Source organism: Metopolophium dirhodum, chromosome 8 (genome assembly GCF_019925205.1).
Source record: "Metopolophium dirhodum isolate CAU chromosome 8, ASM1992520v1, whole genome shotgun sequence".
NCBI classification, from domain to species: Eukaryota; Metazoa; Arthropoda; class Insecta; order Hemiptera; family Aphididae; genus Metopolophium; species Metopolophium dirhodum.
In genome coordinates, this window is record NC_083567.1 from 7,583,579 (window position 1) to 7,603,422 (window position 19,844).

At 26.7% G+C, this 19,844-nt stretch overlaps 1 protein-coding gene across 5 annotated transcripts in view; it reads left to right on the top strand.

Moving 5' to 3' along the window:
* Positions 1-19,844, top strand: part of LOC132950428 (uncharacterized) — a 180,790-nt gene that overhangs the window by 147,851 nt on the left and 13,095 nt on the right. For all 5 annotated transcript variants that reach the window (XM_061021883.1, XM_061021882.1, XM_061021881.1 and 2 more), the window contains 4 exons: positions 9,845-9,945; positions 18,193-18,381; positions 18,647-18,922; positions 19,519-19,655. In XM_061021883.1, the coding sequence (XP_060877866.1) occupies positions 9,845-9,945; positions 18,193-18,381; positions 18,647-18,922; positions 19,519-19,655 (703 nt within the window). The remainder of the gene's footprint in view (positions 1-9,844; positions 9,946-18,192; positions 18,382-18,646; positions 18,923-19,518; positions 19,656-19,844) is intronic.

Here is a 19,844-nt window from a genome sequence, read left to right on the forward strand (position 1 = left end):
ATAGGTGTATAGCTAAATAAATAAGATGTAATGACAAAATTACACTATTTTGTTGTACTAAATTAATGAACGCTTGTGATAAAAATAAATCTAAAATTCTAAAAATCATAATGTATCATAATATGTGTCCTAAATTATTTAAATAAAACTTTTAAATTATTAGACAATTATTTAAAAGATATTTGAGAATCGTCAAAATTATAATTATATTTAATTTTATAAAAATCAAAACTGCAAAAACTCCGTGGAATATATATAGACAGAAACCACATAGGTATAGGATTAATAACAGTATTTTGTACCTATACATTATGAAATTAAATTGAAATCAATAATAAATCATTGCATTCTAAAAGATGATTACCTACAATAGTGGATGTCAGCTTATAACTTCTATATTTTATTTCTCAAAAAAATTGTCTACAATATTGTTAGTAATTTGTATTTAAATTCGAAGAAACTAATAAAAATTAACTCCTCAAACTTCCACATAAACTATGTTTTTGATTTTTAAATATTCTATAAGTAGCTACTTAAAAACTTTTTGAACACTTCTTTTTAGTATTAAAATTAAATCATAAATTCATTAACTATAATTATATGAATATTATAACATTTTCAGTAATAAAATATTCTTTAAGAGAATATTAAATATTGACTTGTTGTGGGAAGGAAACACGTAATAAAACGTTTTTAGCTATGCTTATATAAATTTAATAATTTATAAATGAATTTGGTAGGCACTAAAAATTGAATATCCTATATTAAAAACTATATTTATGAAATATAATAATAAAAAGATTTCAGATGGAATTACGAAATAAATATATTTGAAAAATATAGATATATTTTTAGAAAGTTATATTAAAATGCATAAAAAATGTTTATTTTATGGTTTATTTTTATTTTTATCTAAAAACGTATTATTTGTTATGAACTTACTATGTTAATAAGCGTATACTAACATATTATTTTAAATGAAATTATTACATATCGATGGCTTAATTCAAAAATGTTGTAAGTACATTTTTTGACGAAAATGAGTCAAGTGCATAATAGTATAAGATGTAAATAAAGAATAATTGTATGTTTGCAAATATGTGGTAAGTGATATTGTACATGTTTAAGTCAATAGATAGCGGACTATTATGTGATAAGTACTATAAATAAATATTGTTATTTCTAAAAAGTGTTAAGTCCTGTAATTGTGTACTAATAACAGTTTTGCAATAATGTGTTACGTGAGCACTTACAACATTTCTACCGTCTACGAAATTTTTCCCGCCATATAATCTCTTCAGTGATACATACAAAATTGAATTGGCTCTACTGTAAACTTCATTATTTTTTACATACAACATTTTTTAATTAAGCCATCGATATGATAATTTTAAAACAAAATACATCATATAATATATTATAATTTATAACATACTTATGGAAAATATATTTTGAAATATTGTTAACCAAATCAATAAATACAAATATTCTATTTACATTCATTCGTCAGCCATCCCCACACACATAAAGAAATGAGAATCCATTCCAAATCAAGATAAACAGATTGAGTTATAAATAACAATGTAGGTAACGTATGAATTAATTATACTTGATTAAAGTGACAAACATTTTTTTGAACACAACATTTATTATTAAATTACATTTGTTTAGTTACTTAGCTTCTGAAAATAATAAAATATTCCTCGGCTATTGGATAATATTATATATTCTCCATTTAGTGGGTACATTTATATTTTTAGAAAATTAAATATTAACTAACTACGTGACGCTTATTAATCTAAATTGATGGAAATATAAATAAACATTAGAACTTAGAAGCTAAAATATATTTATTATATTTATTTGTTTAAAAAAATCCATGCTGAATGTGTATGTTTCTGAAGGCTTGTCAAATTATTCATTAAGTTATTTTGCAAAACAGTTTAATTCAGCAAAAGTCTAATACATTTTGATTTTAAGTTTATTTTTAAAAACTAATTTATAACTTTCAAATTACAAATTACTCAAACTGTTGGTATAATTAATTTAATAATTCAATTATAGTATATTTAAATTGCTGCTCTTCATATACCTTACATATTTAAATTTGTCGTTTACTTTTAGTTATTACTTATTATTTTCCCCAGTATCTGCACCATTTAATTATTATTAAAATTTGACATGATTATATAGAATAAAACTGATTAATATTTTAAATACATGCTGCATTATTTTGGTAAACATCATAATACTTTTGTAAATTTGAGATTTCGAAGAGAGGAAGAAATTAGGAATAATTGTATTGATGTTTCAATGATGTTTTTTTAATGCTTTTAATGTTATCAATGCTCAAAATTAAAATTATGATATACCGGGTGGTCCATTTCTCGTAAAACAGTCATCATCATTTCAACACTAACATTTTTGTAAATAATTTTAAGTTGCTATAAAAAACAACATTTCATCTAAAAATATATAGTTTTTATCGTTATTATTTTTAAAAAGTTTTCATTATTTCAGAGTGAAATAATGTTTAGAGTTTTTTAAAAAGTAGAAATCGAGTTTTGGACGAGTAGTTTATCAGTTATAAGTATTTAATGTTTTGATGAGCGAGTAGTAGGGTACAAGGGTAGGTATCCCGTAAATTGTTGGTTCATTCTCCACTTGTCTAAACTTTAAATATTTATAACTAATGTTTGTCAGGAATTTGATATAGATCGAAATACTCCAAACAATATTCTGCTTCAAAATATTAAATTAAAATGGATATTGTCATGTAAAAGTGTAAACAAATTTAGTTTTTTTTCCAAAAATCTTGTTTTGTAATGACTTAACATTATGTACAAGAAATATTTTCTAAAACATTATTCTTTTCAGAAATTATGAGTGTTTTTACGTTAAATGGATTACCCAGCGCGTATAGTAAGCCTTGTTTTAAATTGTTAATTTTTTAAAACTAAAACTTATACATACAATTTACAAACTTTATATATAGCATGCATGCATATTTATTTAGCCAGCATGGTTTAATAATTACCTATTTAATTTATAAGATTATGTCAGTTTGCAAGCCTTTAAAAGCTTTTACATTATCCTGAATTACAAAATAAAATAATATTTTATGCCATATTATATTTTTTAATTTTAATTATATTGTTTTGTTAATAATAAATTTGTCAATATTTATTTGTATACTTACATTTATAATTGATCTATTTATATGGCTACATAATATATTATTATGAAAGTATGATTTAAATAATATAATATAGTAAAAGATACAAAGTAGAAACACTACAATGTTAAATAAACATCCTTGCTTTGTTCAGAATCTAAAATATTTGTAAAGTAAATTAATATTAACTATTCAAATAGTGATAAGTATTTTATTTTTATTTTGTCGTTTTGATAAATATTATTTAATATGTGACTTATGGAGAAAGTTTAATAAAATGAAGAAGGGGTTTCAAATACTGGAATTCGCATATTTTCATAAATCCAATAAAAGTTTTTACAAGTCACTAGGGAAGATCAAAAATAAATTATAAGAGTTTCAGATGTAAAGAACTCGTCGAATTATAAAATGTAACATCTTAGTATTTTAATTTATCCCCAAAATGTTTGATAAACTTAGATTATTAATTAAATTATAAGATATTACAAATGTATCAAATATGTTTGATATTCACGTTTTTAACATAATATTAGTCCATCATAACGAATGTAGAAACATGGGTAGGTATATAGCATTTCAAATCCTAAAGAATAATAGAATATTTATGAATTTAAATGGAAAAAGTCTTCTAATGGTGACACCATGGCATTAATTTAAATTATAAAACATTATTCGGTAATTAAAATAGATTACAACAATACAACCCTTCAAGTTGCCTTTTGGGGACACTTAATAGAAAGTTGGATTAAAGTTAAGAAATTATGTATTACATAGGTTTGAAATATTTCACCTTTATAAATGGTATTATGTAACTAAATTTAATTGCAATATGAAAAAATACTAAGGATATAAACATGTCCAAGGGCATTATTTAAGCCAATGCAAAAAATGTTATCATAATTTAATTTAGATAAAAAAAATTAAATATTAAATTAACATCATTTTTTATAAACAAATCGTTCACGTTATTATCATGTACTTTTACACATCAAGCATGATGAGTATTTTTTTTTATATTTCTTTTGTCTGTTACATTATTTATATATAGCTACCTATATTATAATATATTTTTAGTTTAAAAAATTATAATTCCAAGAATTGAGTATATGAGTATTATAAATCACGTACTCCGTATTGAATCTGGTATTGAGTGCATCTCATATTTTGACCAATTCACATATCAAACAATATTTTATAAAAGTATTAATTTATTCTTAGTTTGTTTAAAATGAATATCGGTTTAATGTAGGCATATAGTTTTTTTTTTTTATTGAACATAAAAACATCAGCTATACTAGGCCATTAGTTATTAACATACATTTGTTTTACATATGATTTGAACTTCAAACCAATTATAGTTTGTGTATGCTTTAGTTTCATAACAACGTTAATGTAGAATACATTTTTCGCCTTGACAATTAATGTACCTACCTATATTATCTGTTTAAACTTTAAAGTAAAAACAGAACAACAAATTCAAACCTCCTCCAAAACTGAAGTATACAGAGACACTTTAAGTGCTTACAATTTGATCGGACTTTTGTGTATAGATATAAAAACTTAGGTACAACAAACTCGTATTTTATGTATGTCACCGGTGACTTGCGTTCACGCACACCAAATTCCTCAATCCATTCTATACTTTCCTACAGTCGTATACAGAAACCATTATAATGACTTGCACTAATACCGTCCATATAATTGTCGCGTGATATTAATTCATTGTGTTGTCACTAGAAAAGTTCGAAATTAATTAGCTTCATGTTGTGGGTAGATAGGTAGATGATATTAAATAAATTATTTTTTCATATAAACGACAAAATTATTATAATATTATGTAAACTATAAGCAGTAAGCGTCAATAAATATTGTGATTAGTACAGTTTCTTAATATATACCATGTTAAGCGCTGATTATTTGACTTTTCGTATTTTAAATTTTTTAAGTAATCCCGAATTCCTGTTAAATACGTTGACAGAAAAGAAACTTCTTTAAATTTTTCGATTAACATATACGTACAACATTAATTTACATTAAAGGACATTTGATAGTGCAGTGATCTGTTTGCTCTGATAAGTCACACATAAAACATAAGAGATTAGTCGCATTCTATAATATATTTTATATTTGCATGATCGATCAAGCGATTTGATAAACATGTTGAAAACATATTTAAATTCAACGGGAAATCTGCTTTAAGACAAAATTCCCACTATTGTTTTTTTTTTCTTTAAGTTTCCAGTCAGTTGAATCATAAGATTTGTAATTTTTCAAAAGCATTTAAATTACTTAAGTGGATAAAACTTCAAGTGGGGGAAAGTCATTTTTAAGTAGATTTCAGTGTTTTAAAAATCTCAATAGCATATTCGCATCTCTAGATCGATCAGAAATCGCTGAAATAGAACACGAACAAATTCCTTTGTCGAGAAACTTTGGTCACCTAATCACTTTACCCAATTCCAATCAAATAAAAAATGAAACAGGTACAATAAAATACAATAAAATATGAAAAGAAATACAAGGTTGATTGGAGCGTTAAATTAATGCGTATTATTTTATAATACAGATATTTTAATACTAAAATAATAATAATCATAATAGCCAATAGGTATAATTTATAAAGGCACTATCATATTATACTAATTAGCTATTATACTTGTATTTGACCTATCATGTAAACATGGGAATTTTTTTTTAATATAATTACCAAGCATCATTCATAGGTAAAAATGTATAAAAGTACATCATACATCCATACAATAAATTATTTATATATTTTTATTTCAATGGTTTTCTTATGTCAGAATCCAGTAATTATCATATTTTTTTAGGGTGCTTTTTTTATCCAATAAATTATCAGTAGTCTAAATTACGTCTGGTAGAATATGAGTAATGTAAATAAAATGTTACTTATAAAACCTAATTTAGTAATATTAGTTGTATATCTTTATCTTACTGAGTGAACGCAGTGTACAATATAGAAACATGCTGATTTTAATAAAAAAACTATTAATATTATTTTACTAGGTACCTATACATAAACAACGATTATATTATATAGGTGCTATTAAAAGATGAGTACCTATTGAGTATGATATTATAAATTTAGTTTTAAAATATATAAATATTATGTTGCATTACTAGGGCTCACATTTGTATTTCTTAATGATGCTTTTATTTTAATTTAAGAGAAAATGTAGCATTATTTAGAAATATTATTAGTGATTAAGGTGGCTTAACGTTATACGTTCCCATTATCATTATCTATAATGCAATATGCTATATAATAATGATACTATCTTTAGTTATAATCATGGTTGATTATAATCTACCGTGGTTATAATTTTATTATAGACGTAAGTCAGATGTACAAATCCATACAGCTATAGGTACTTAAGATTTTTACAAAATCGAAAATTCACATTTAATTACAAAGTGTTTAGAGAACGATAATATTATTTTTAATAATCTAAAATATTCTATCATCGACTATAATAATATTATAGGTTGTACCCAAAAAATGTGACATATTTGTGAATAGTTTTAAATTCGTTAATGTTCGCATGTTATAATCACATAGATTTCACATTATTTTATCACTGCACTTATGGTAGCTACTGAGCTAACTCATTAATTAATTCTTCCGACGCGCCGGCGCCGTGGTGACCAGCTGCAGCAGTTGAAAAACGAGCGTTGGGATATCAATTTCAACCCAGAATCGTGACCGTGGGTTTGTATAGGCTATGGTGGTGTGGTGTATATGTCATTATACAGGAATTCACCACAAAACAACGGGTTAATTTGGGTTCGTATGGAAATGAAAGCAAAAAGGATCGATACATGAAAGGACCTTTACCAGAGATGGAGGGTAGGCGCCGTATGTCAATGAAAAAAAAGTCTCTTTTGGGCACTATCCGCATACCCTTATATTTAATTAAAATACTCGGCACATTTTTTGTTTATTTTCTAGGCATGTCGAGCTGACATAATGAGGATTTTATAAGTCTTAAATATAGTATTTTTCTTTTCTGTCTAGATTGCCATTTTAGATTCTGAATGAAAACTAAGATCGAGATTTTGAAATTATTTAATGTTTGTCCGGAGTGTAATTTTTGAAACCGTAAATATTTACAAATCTTTTGATCATAATAAATTGAATAAGTACAGTAAAATATAATATCTTACAAATAAAAATAATAAATTATTGCCTTTAACAATAGTGAAAATAGTGACGAAATAAATATGGAAATCGTTCAAATGTTTAGTTTGAAAATAATGGTTAGAAATAATTTATCCATTCAGGATATATTAGTATCAAATTGTCATGAGGTGTTTAAATTAATTGACAATCGTACAAACATAATATTATAATGTATATACATTATACCTAGTAAAATATAAAAATTAAAAATGGAAATGCTTTTGTTTTATTTAAATTAAATAAAAATTAGTATTGAATCTAAAATTAGAGTGTATTCAATAAGTACCTACCTACTTATCTTATATAATTTCAACCTGTGATTGTGGATACAATTCGGTTTTATATTTGCTTGATGGTTATTTTAAAATCAGAATAACTCCCAAGTTTTCAATTCTAAATTCTAGGAGAAACGAGGATTGTATTGATTTAACAATTATGTAGCTTTCCTTTTTTTCTATGGATGCTTTTCCAAGCAATAAAAACTGTGCAAAAGTTCCGTGTGTGTCTGTTACCTACCTATCTATCAATATATTTAAAATCGAGTCTATAGTTGGTCCTTAAGATGGTTATTTTTTACTTAGCCAGTAAATTCTCTGAGCGCTTGGAAAAACTGTTTAAAATTCACCTTTCAATCTCAATTTTTTTATGATTTTTCTTATTCACAATAAAGGAAAACAATGAACAATCATTTGAGTAAAAAAAATTATACCGCTAAAGTTATAAAAAAATATAATAGTTCTAATCTATAGTAATTAATCACAAAATGATGACTTAACCTATCAAAAGAAACCAACTAAATATAAAAATGTATTTATTATGTGAAACCAGTATATTATTTATTCACTTAAAGTGTAAAATGGATTTAAACTATATAAAAATATTTTAATACAGCTTTTAAGTAGGTATTGTAAACTGTTATTGGTATTATTAAGAAGGTATCTATCCATATTATTTGTATTTGATTTCTCAGACTTTTATCAATTATTTTATGAATATCTACTATTTTTAACTTTTTTATACAATTTTAGTGGCTAAAGGTCTATGAACCGTTAAAATAGCAATCATTTTTAACATCTTAGGTAATATTAACTTGTCAGCTTAATTCTGTATTTTAAATTACGTTGTGCAGAAAAATCATTTAAAAGTATATCCAATATATTTTAATCAATACATGGCTATAATATTATAAGTTCAAAATAAAAAAAAAATGTTTAAATAAAATAAAATAACATAACATTTTTTATTTATTTGAACAAAGATATAGTATTTTATTACAGAGAATAATATTGATTGATTCCATTATTTACGTTTTCTCATTAATATTTAATTTAAAAACAATTTTAAAAAAAGGGAAAGTTTAGGTGACCGTTCTGCTGTACAGTAGGTGTCAAGTATACCATGCCATTTAGTAAGTTACTGTAATGTATGTGTTAATAATTTGAATTCAATGATAAATCATTTCATACAAAAAACGATCTGGTCTTGTCAGCCTATATATTATTACCCTGTATATTTTATGATATATTTATTTTGCTGGAAAAGTAACTTATTTTACTATCTATCAGTAATGTTAAAATAACTTTAGCTGAAAATATTGCATTTATTATATTATTATTTATTATTATGTAATTATTGTTATAATTATATATATATTTTATATTATATGGTTATTAAATTTTGAGTTTATACCTACTTATCGCAGAAATAGGTCCGTGGAATAAATAGGCTATAGTATAAAATGTACCTAGCCTAATATGTTCCTAATATGTCAATAAAATAAATTGTGTTTATATATTTTTTAGTTTTTTGGGTTCCACTATTGATTACTTCTAAAAAACTTTGTATTAAGTTTTCAAGATTTAACTGAATTGAACGTTTAATACATTTTTTGGATAAATAAAAAATTTATTATTTTGACCTCTTAAATATACGAACTAGATCCAATTTGGTACCAGAAACTACTCCCAAAAATGAAAATGAAAGTATTTTTTCTACCTCAAGTCACAATTAAGTAGAATGTAAACATTTACAAAAAAAAAAAATCACATCATTGTAAAATTATACACTTATTGCTCCGCATAATATACATAGAATCTAAAAATGTAATACACCTATTTATATAATATATTTATATAGTTATTAATTTAAAATAAGAATTAAAAGTTTGGATGAGAGGAGTAGCTAGTATAGTGGACTAACAATTTTCGGGGTTTTCCCGCATGCCACTCCACTCCGCTATAAAATTTAAACTTTAAAATACATAATATTATAACTAACTAACTTACTAACTACACGTTAGCCTGCAGCAGATAGTAGTATAGTCAAGTAGTTGACACGAATCTAAATCCGGAAAACAGACGAAACTCTCGTAGCTATCGTATAACAATTATACGAAAATTATTATTGTAATGTTGTACTATAAATTATAATAATATATATACTATATAGCTCTGCATTTGTGTTTACAGGGCAATTCAATCGTGCGTCTCAGCGGATATTCATCACACCGGCGGCAGCGGCACCGGATACTGCCAGTACCAAAGGGAAGACTAATCATGCGACAACACAGGTAATAAACAATACTATTGCAGTTGTTGGACGATGGTCTAAATCGGTGGTGGCGATGCTATTCTCCCGTCTGAGCGATTTGAGTGGATTAGTTTTGAGCGCATGGGTACACTATATATTATTATATATTTATATACCTACCTCCGTTCGCACTCGTCCAGTCGCCCATCGATCCTTATCCTGCCACCTATTCCGGCAATGCGTCCGCTCTTCTCCGCCAACGTGTCCGTGTGTCATCGCGATAAAATTTACAGGCGAGACTGAAAAAAAAAACTAAACGGCCGGGTGAAAATAACGAAAAAACTTTTTCCACGCCTAGCGAGAATACGACTGTACGGCAAAAAACTGTTTTATGCTTTTATCGTCCGATCGGAATAAACGTTAACGCCGTTTTGAATTCATCTGCGTAGGTATGTTGTACGGCTGTATATATTGTATGTAGGTAACTTTTATACGAGTTTATATTCGTATTTTAATAAATATATATATTATATACATAGCGGGTATATACAAAACGTTTTCTTCCAAAGAAAAAACAGATTAGGTACAACAAAGCTGTTTGTCCGATCTCTTGTCTATCTTAAAGAAAAGAAAATTACTTTTATTACCTTTTTATTCGGTCATTTGATACCCATGAACGTGCAACAATACACGCTAATAATACACCTGATGAAAAAAAAATGATGATTCACGTCGACATAAATGTTCAACAGTAATTATTAATAAAACACTCCTATAATTATACGAATTGTTTTATTTTCTTGTAAAATATTTCTAATACGCATTTAAACTTGACACTTATTAAAGTTTACCTTCTAATTTAGTTTTCTCGAAAAATATAAAATATAAATTTACTTAAAAAAGGTTTGATGTATAGACAAATACTTGCGACACTTATTAACGCTACAATACCGTGTTGATCGTATATGAATAATAAGATTACTAAACTTATAATGAAGTATATAAAAACTTAAGATATTAAGTACTCTTATTTAAACAAATTTGTAAAAATAAGTTTGTCTTACTATAAACACTAGACAGGTATATATTATTATATTTATAAAATATTGAAATCAAGCCGTTATTATTATAGTTGTCAAATTTAAACTGATAAATACTCTAACAAAAAAAAAGAATTACAAACATGCACATATTAATATTTAACTTATTCTGGATACAAACTGGACAATAATTAGTTAGGTATTTCAGTATTTGTAATTTTTGCTAAAAATCAAAACACGGGATTATTTAAAAGATTTTCTAGAAGTATGATTTTATGTAGATAATCATTAAGTATAAGGATGAAATCCATTAAGAATTAAAAATAATAGTACATTATAATATATTATTATGTTTAATTGTTTTTGAATTAAATTAAATTTAAGAGAAGATTAAGAAAGAGGTAATGCCAATGGACGCTTTCGGGCTCCGAGTTGGTTCCCACTCAACAAATTTGTTCTCAGATACTCCATAGACCATAGGTTATATTCAAATTGGTTTCCGAATGGTCTATAGGAGTTTAGGTAAAGTACAAATTGGTTTCAATAAACTTTCATTATAATACGAAATGTATGTTAAAATAATTAACTTCTACGACTATTGTTGTAACCAACAACAATTTCCTTTCTATTTTACACACAGTGTTTAGAATAATATGTATTCTATATAACACTTAAAATAATAATATATAGTTAGGTATAAAGTATTTCAACTCAATACAGAAAAAGTCTAAATTCCTTCAAAAAATAAATAAATAATAATAAAAAGATTAATGTGTTAGGTATTTGCAACATAAATTATTTATAAATTATAAGCTCAAATTTGGCAGTCGTTCAATGTTTTCATTTGTTTACCATTTCACCGACAAACTTTTCCTTTTCAGCTGTTTTTCTTGACTTAAATTGTGTGGTTCTTTGTTTTAGATAATATATTTCAAAAATTCACAATGGATATATTTTTCAATTGATAAAAAAACATTTAAGTGGGAGGAATACAATTCCGAACTTAGTTGTCCATCAAACGAAACGCGACAGTTGTTTTTTCATTCTGAAGTAGATTAAAATTCTGCCCAAATTTTTGGCGGACTACGGCAGTCGTATGGGAACCAATTCGAACAGTTGATGATAAATATTTTTTTCGGTAACCGATTCGCGTACACTTTATTTTGACCCGAGCACGAATATTCCGTGTTTCCCAAGCGGATAGTATGTGAAAGGGTGTATGAAATTAAGACTGTGTGATGACTGGTGAGAGAAAGATAAGAACACGATGGTAGTAATGCGATTTTACGGTTGATACCGAGTTGCGGTCGAAATTATAACAGGTAAAAAAAAAAATCCGAGTTGCGGTCGGGATCAAAACAGGTTAAATATCAAAATACTATGTTTTAAATATTGACATAGTTACATATTATTATGCTAAATACAAAAATGAAACGGTCAAAATACAAATTTTGAATATAAAATATAAAGTAAAGAAATGCATAAAGAAAAAACTGTATTTATTCATACAATTTTGAAATCAAAAACATTAGAACAAGATAATGCTTTCTTGATAAATTAAAAATATTTGAAGATTTTATTTGTCATACGTTTACATGGCAATAGTAAAATTCTATTAAACCTATTAGGTACGTAAACAACATTTATTAATATGACAAATATTTAAAATTTCAAAAAAGGGGGACCCTCGTGTTAATACCCCTCACTTTGTTTTTTGGATAGCGCTGGGAGTTTTTGTGCACAAACGTCGGGATCTGGTGCACATTTCTGCACAAACGATGCACAAAATTGGATAAGAGCTCATCGGATAATCGATAACCGGATACTGACCGCAATTAAGACGTTAATTTTACCTTCAATATTATTAAGACCGCAATTCGTCTATTGCGACCGCAACTCGGACAATACCGATTTTACAAGTAATTACACCGAACCGGTCGTTGTGTTTAGTAAGATTGTGGTCGCACAACGGGGTGGTTTTCTAACCTTTCGTTTATTTATCGGTCACTGCAACTCCTATTTACTCCCCTTATTGTTTTTGTTAAAACACAAGACGTTTGTTCTTTGACTATATTTTATTGTATAAATATAATATATATGTATGTATAATAAATGTATACGAGTTAATGTACAATAACGTGTATAATGTATATACTTCTGTATTTTTATGACGTTCGCTCGCTACTTCCCGTTCCATGACCTCGTGTGATTGTTCGTGTACATTAGAAAAAGGTGGATTCAATGGCCGATACTCATTAAATACGATAAGTATTTGCCTACTGTGTTTATTTCTCCCTTAATATGATAAAGGTTGTGTGACATTGTTTTTGTGTGCATAATTATTATGATTAATGACTGTGATATTAAAATGGATATTAAGACCAATCAGCAGGTCGTGTTGCTGTGTTGAGATAGCCCTAGAATACAGTGTCGTTTGAATCTATTGCATTGATATACTATGTGTAATCCTACTAAAGAAATATTCTGTAACAGTCTGTAATCATTTTTTTTGTATGTCTGTATTCAAGATATAGGTATATAGTAGAAAAATGCTTCGATCGTCAACTTTGATGGTGGTTTCTGATAGCAAATTAGGTCTAATTGGTACTTTTGCATATTTAAAAATGAAGTATTACAAAATATTCCTATTGAAAAAATAGCTATTGGATTTGAAAAAAACATATTTACAAAATAATAATTATTAATTTTAATTTTCGTTTATTTACTGGTTTTAGATGAATATCAGAATTAATAGTTATTTCGTTAAAATCTGTGTTTATATAAAATCTTCACACAAACATTATATTATTATAATTTATATTCAAATAATTGCACTGCGTATTATGAAAAATATCCATTAATAACTATCAAAAGACTTGATAAAACATTTAGGGTGACAATTTAAGCTAAGACGTTTGTCAGTAGGTATAGCTACGAACCTAACCTAACATAATGTCAAATAATAATTTACTAACGTGATTAATAATATCATTGTTCAAAAGAATAAAAAAAATTATAAAGTTCTAGTTTCCTATAAAAGAATACACCGAAACCTAAAGAAAAGCTTTTCATATTGTTATATTTCTTGGATGCGAAATTATATTACCTACAATCGCCCCTTTTTGTTTTTAGTTTTTACTCAATAAAGTACCTTTTTTCAAATCCTGAATCAGTGCAATAAAAAAGAATACGTATTTCCAAAAGAAACATGACGGTATAGTAGATTTATTCAATTTTTTTGTGCAAACATGTCAATTGATTTGTAATAAACTAAAAATTTTAAAATATGAAATAGCAGTAAATTACATATATTACAATTTTAAATAAGAATAAGAATATTATGTAATTGTCAAAGCTTAAAAATTCCAGTTTTTCCTTATTTTTTTATTTTTCATTTTGTTCCTGACCCTTTTGAAAATGACTGGGAATACTACTTAATGTTACTGATAGTAAAATAAGTTACTTTGCCGGCAAAATAAATATATCATAAAACATACAGGGTAATATAGGCTGACAAGACCAGATCGGTTTTTGGAAGGAGATTTATCATTGAATTCAAATTATTAACACATACATCACAGTAACTTACTAAATGGCATGGTACACTTGACACCTACTGTACAGCAGAGAAGTCACCTAAACTTTCCCTTTTATTAAAATTGTTTTTAAATTAAATATTAATGAGAAAACATAAATAATGGAATCAATCAATTATTCTCTGTAATAAAATACTATATCTTTGTTCAAATAAATAAAAAATGTTATATGTTATTTTATTTTATTTTAAAATTATATTTAGATTCTGAGCGAAGCGATGAATGTATTGATTTTACAATGATGTGTGTTTTTTTTTTATTTATTTTTGTGTCTGTCAACACCTTTTAGGACAGTAAAGTAAAAGTGCTTGGATTTTCTTCGACAGTAACTTTTCTGATAGGAAAGTGAATCTGGTTGGTACTTTGGGGGGTCAAAAGTAAAAATTTCTCAGTAGTTTTCAAAAGCGACGTGAAAAACAAAAGAAAAATTAAGGAAAAACGGGAATTTTTACGCAAAATCTGTTTTTGAGAAAATCGATTTTGGTTTTTAGTGTAACTCTAAAACAAATGAACGTATATATATGAAATTTTCACTGGTTGTTTATATTTGCATTTTCTATACACGATAAAATTTTAAAAATATTTTGATTTGTTTTGAACTGTTTAGGAACATTTTTGTTTCCAATTGTATTACTAATTTTTTCTATGGATGTCAATTAAACTTTATTTGTTGATTAAAAAAGCTTTAAAATTTAATACAAGGCTCCTACGATATTGTTACTGTGATATTTGAAAAATATTAAAAATCCTTAGTCACAGTTTTTATTTATAAGCATTTAAAGTTCAAATCTTGACAAAATACGGAAAAATCACGAAAATTAGCAAATTATTTTGAGTTGAGAATACATAAAAATTTTTCTTTTTAAATCTAAGATTTGAAAATTTAATACAAGATTATCCATAAGTTCGTCTACCCTTACCAAAAAAAAAATGTCTACAAAAAAGTCAAATTAAATTTTTATGAGCGTTTAAAATTCATATTTTTACAACATTTGATATTCACTCGATTTCTCATGTAACGATTTTCTTATTTTATTGTAATTAAAAAACGCATGACTGCAGATATTTGAAAATTTAACTGAATGTTTATACTAGCATTTTCTATACACGATAAAATTTTGAAAATAATTTGACTCTTTTTGAGCTGTTTACGGACATTGTTATTTTTTAATTTTTTAAGTTTTTTTTTCTATAAATATCAATAAAATTTTATTTGTTGAGTAAAAAAGCGTGGAAATTTAATATAAGGCTCCTGATATATCGTTCTAATAGCAGTTGAAAAATATTAAAAATACATTGGCACAATTTATTTTTATAAGCATTTAAAGTTCAAAATTTGTCAAATATAAAATTTAATAATTATTTTGTAGTTAAAAAATTATAAAATGTTCAACTTTTATAGCTAAGGATTGAAAATTAGAACAAGGCTCCACGTAAATAGGTTGTATATAAATTACTTTATTCACAATAATATCATCAAATATACTTGGTAATGTAGTAGGCTGACTGATCGTTTTCGCTCAGAATCGTTTTTCTAATACAATGATATTATATCATTGAATTCAAATTTAACATCATCCATTACAGTGAATCACTTGTAACCTACTGACAGCAGAGCGACATCCACTTACCCACTTTATTTATAATTTTAGAAAAACTGTATAAAATAAACTACTTACTTACCATTATTGACGGTTATCGCTCTACGATACTAGTATACTACTATATATTACTGTACATACGGTCTTAGCGGTTATATTCACTAATTTGAAAGCACTATTGTATACATGTAATATTATTTGGCACGCAATGCATTACTTAAAAATTATAGTATTTATTTTAGTTTTCAAACTTTTTTTTGGCGTAAACGGAAATTGAATATTTTTTAATTTTTGGCAGAAACGAGTCTTGTTGGAAACGGATGTCGGCCAATATTATTTTGGTAGAAATAGTATTGGAACGATTATTCCGACTTAGTTACCTGACACATTACTTTAATTTTATCAAACACGAAACAACGTGTTTAATAATATACTCAGAAACTCTTTAGAAAGCCCTTTTGTTTAATATAATAAACACATACTCTTGTAATAACATCATCAAAACTTTGAAATGTTTTTAATGTAAATAATTTCATTACCTGTTATGTTATGAACAACAAAAAGTAGGTATACCTTATGAAATGTATTTTATGTAAATTAGAAACTTTCTTCGTTGATCAAATATTGGGGTAATTTTTCTGGTTCAGATACAAAATTCAGAAGGTATTTAGATTTTTATTAAACACTGGAACATTTTATATAAAAACAATTCACAATTTATTACAGTTGAATTCACCTTTGTGTATTCAATATAAATCTTTTTAATGTTTATTTTATAGTTGCATAAACTATGGCTTACTATATGACCTAAAAATTATAGTTTTTTAGAACAAACGTTTTAATTAAAGAATAAAATAATTATAAAACAAATAAAAAACAGAAATCTTTTGAATATATATTTTATACGGTTCATTTAAGTTAACAACTAGTATTTTAATACCTATCTAATTATAGTATTTTTAAGTATCCAACGAAATATTTAAATTACACAATATGACAAAATAAATATTTTTTAAATATATTTTTAAAAATTTTTTTTTTACTTAGTGGTTTGTATTACCCTTGATTATGAACGTCAGAACGTTACTTTTATAGTCTTATGGAAATATGGCATGCAGTGGTGGGGCAGTGCAGTGTCAACCAAGTTTTTACTTTTTAATTTAATGTTCATAAATTGATTATTTAGATTCTGAGCGAAGCGATGAATGTATTGATTTTACAATGATGTGTGTTTTTTTTTTAATTTTTTAATTTTTTAATTTTTTTATTTTTGTGTCTGTCAACACCTTTTAGGACAGTAAAAGTGCTTGGATTTTCTTCAACAGGAACTTTTCTGAATGGAAAGTGAATCTAGTTGGTACTTTGGGGGGTCAAAAATAAAAATTTCCCAGTAGTTTTCAAAAGCGACATGAAAAACAAAAGAAAAATTAAGGAAAAACGGGAATTTTTACGCAAAATTTGTTTTCGAGAAAATAGATTTTGGTTTTTGGTGTAACTCTAAAACAAATGACTGTAGGGACATGAAATTTTGACTGAATGTTTATATTAGCATTTTCTATACACCATACAATTTTGAAAATATTTTGACTCTTTTTGAGCGGTTTACGGACATTGTAATTTTTCAATTTTTTTAGTTTTTTTTTTCCATAAATATCAATAAAATTTTTTTTGTTGGGTAAAAAAGCGTGAAAGTTTAATATAAGGCTCCTGATTTATCGTTCTAATAGCAGTTGAAAAATATTAAAAATACATAGGCACAATTTTTTTTTATAAGCATTTAAAGTTCATTTATCAAATTTATAATTTATTAATTATTTTGTAGTACTAGTTGTAAGACTAGGGGGGTTACCCAGTGGTAACACCTTACAAGGTAAAGTCAATAAACCGTTATAATTATCAAGAAAAATATTATACCTTGTATTTTAATTTCCTAAGTTTTAAATTTTTATTGACACATGTATAATATATATTATTATGAACTAATAATTAATGATGTAATACGGCAATTATATCAGCAATGGTAAAAATGTATATGGTATTTATAATTTAGGCTAACATGAACTCTGCCGATTTAATGGAGTCAGACGAGAATAAAAAACTAGGGCCAAAAAGTCGGAGCCAGCAATTCTATTCCAAACAAGATATTGTGGAACAGTACTGCCTAAGCGATAAGCAATTACAAGTATTAAACAGGGTTAGACAGCCTCCAGCGTTATTTGGGTGCATATCCAGTCACAGAGTAAGGATATTGATTATAATTGTAACTACTAAACATATTTATTTATTTTTGTATGAATTCGTATATTAATATAATTTTATACGTATTTATTTCAAAAATTAAAAAGATTAAATTTCGGTAAAATTTATTATTTCTTAATGTTTAGTGATTTATATATTTACTGTAGCTATAAAAAAAAAACATGATCATAGAACACATATTTTAAATATTGAGAGAAAGACGTATTGACAGTAATAAATTGTATACTTTTTTTTACACTTTCCAGGAGTCGTCTTCTTGTGGTGCTAGGAGCTCACCGAATCTGTTGACCGCCTGCGTTCGGCGACGAATACCGAGTGATGAGAACCTCCAAGACCTGTACAAGCGACTACCCGCAGACTGCGCTCCATATTCACGGTGGTCGAGATACCATCACTGCCATCCTGACGTATATCCCGTGCATCACTGCCACCAATCGGACTTGGCCGAAGCACCGCCTCCACCACCGTGCCAACGATCGCCGGCCGCAAGACGCCACAAATGTTGGCCCCCCGAAGACGAAGTAATCTGCACATGATAATATTTTTATCATAATCATATTGGTGGGGGTGACCGTCGGATAGCGATATAGTCTAAAATTATGCGGCATACCTATTACAATATATTATGCTTAATGTAGGTTAGGGTGGTTAGTTGCAGAAAGTCATAATTATAACGATAAAAATGGATATCATATATTTATATGGCTAAGGACTAATCGTTTCTTGGAAGTTTGTAGTTAAAAAAATAGCTACTGTTTAGGTAGTTTATTTCCCATCTCATTGATTCTTCTCCGTTCAAAAACAACGATACACTACTGAGTGACTATGATATGAAAAACAACCAAAACATCAAAGATAATAATTTAGGTCGTGTTAACTAGTGGCCTGTATTGCCGATGTTTATTTTCAAACAATAAATAAAAAATATTAATAATTAGGTTAAGACTTATGACATGACAGCAAGGAAACAGTTTATTCAGTTTTTTATGACATCTTCATATTATACGAAAGAGTGTTATGTATAAATAATGTGAATGTCAGTTTTAAATAAAAACCTTAACTAGAATAATATGATATAGGTAGCATAGAATATTTGACAATTTGCTATTTGTTATAGGGTTGTCCACATAGGACGTGTCATCCAACTTGCCACAGACGGGTCGCGGGATTCGATTGTCCCGAATTCCATCCATGTACGCCTCACTATTTACCTCCTCCTCCACCTCCACCCCCACCGCAGCAATCGACTTCCAGGTAATTATACATTTATACTACAGTTTACAATGCTAAACATGCTCGTCGTGGTAAGTAAAATCTTACAAACTACCCAACATAAAATCTAAACGTGAATCAAAAAAGTACCAACAAAACAAAAACCTATAGTTTTGGTAATACCTATCAGGACAATAGACAAAGTACTAAACTCAAAATTCCACTAACCAA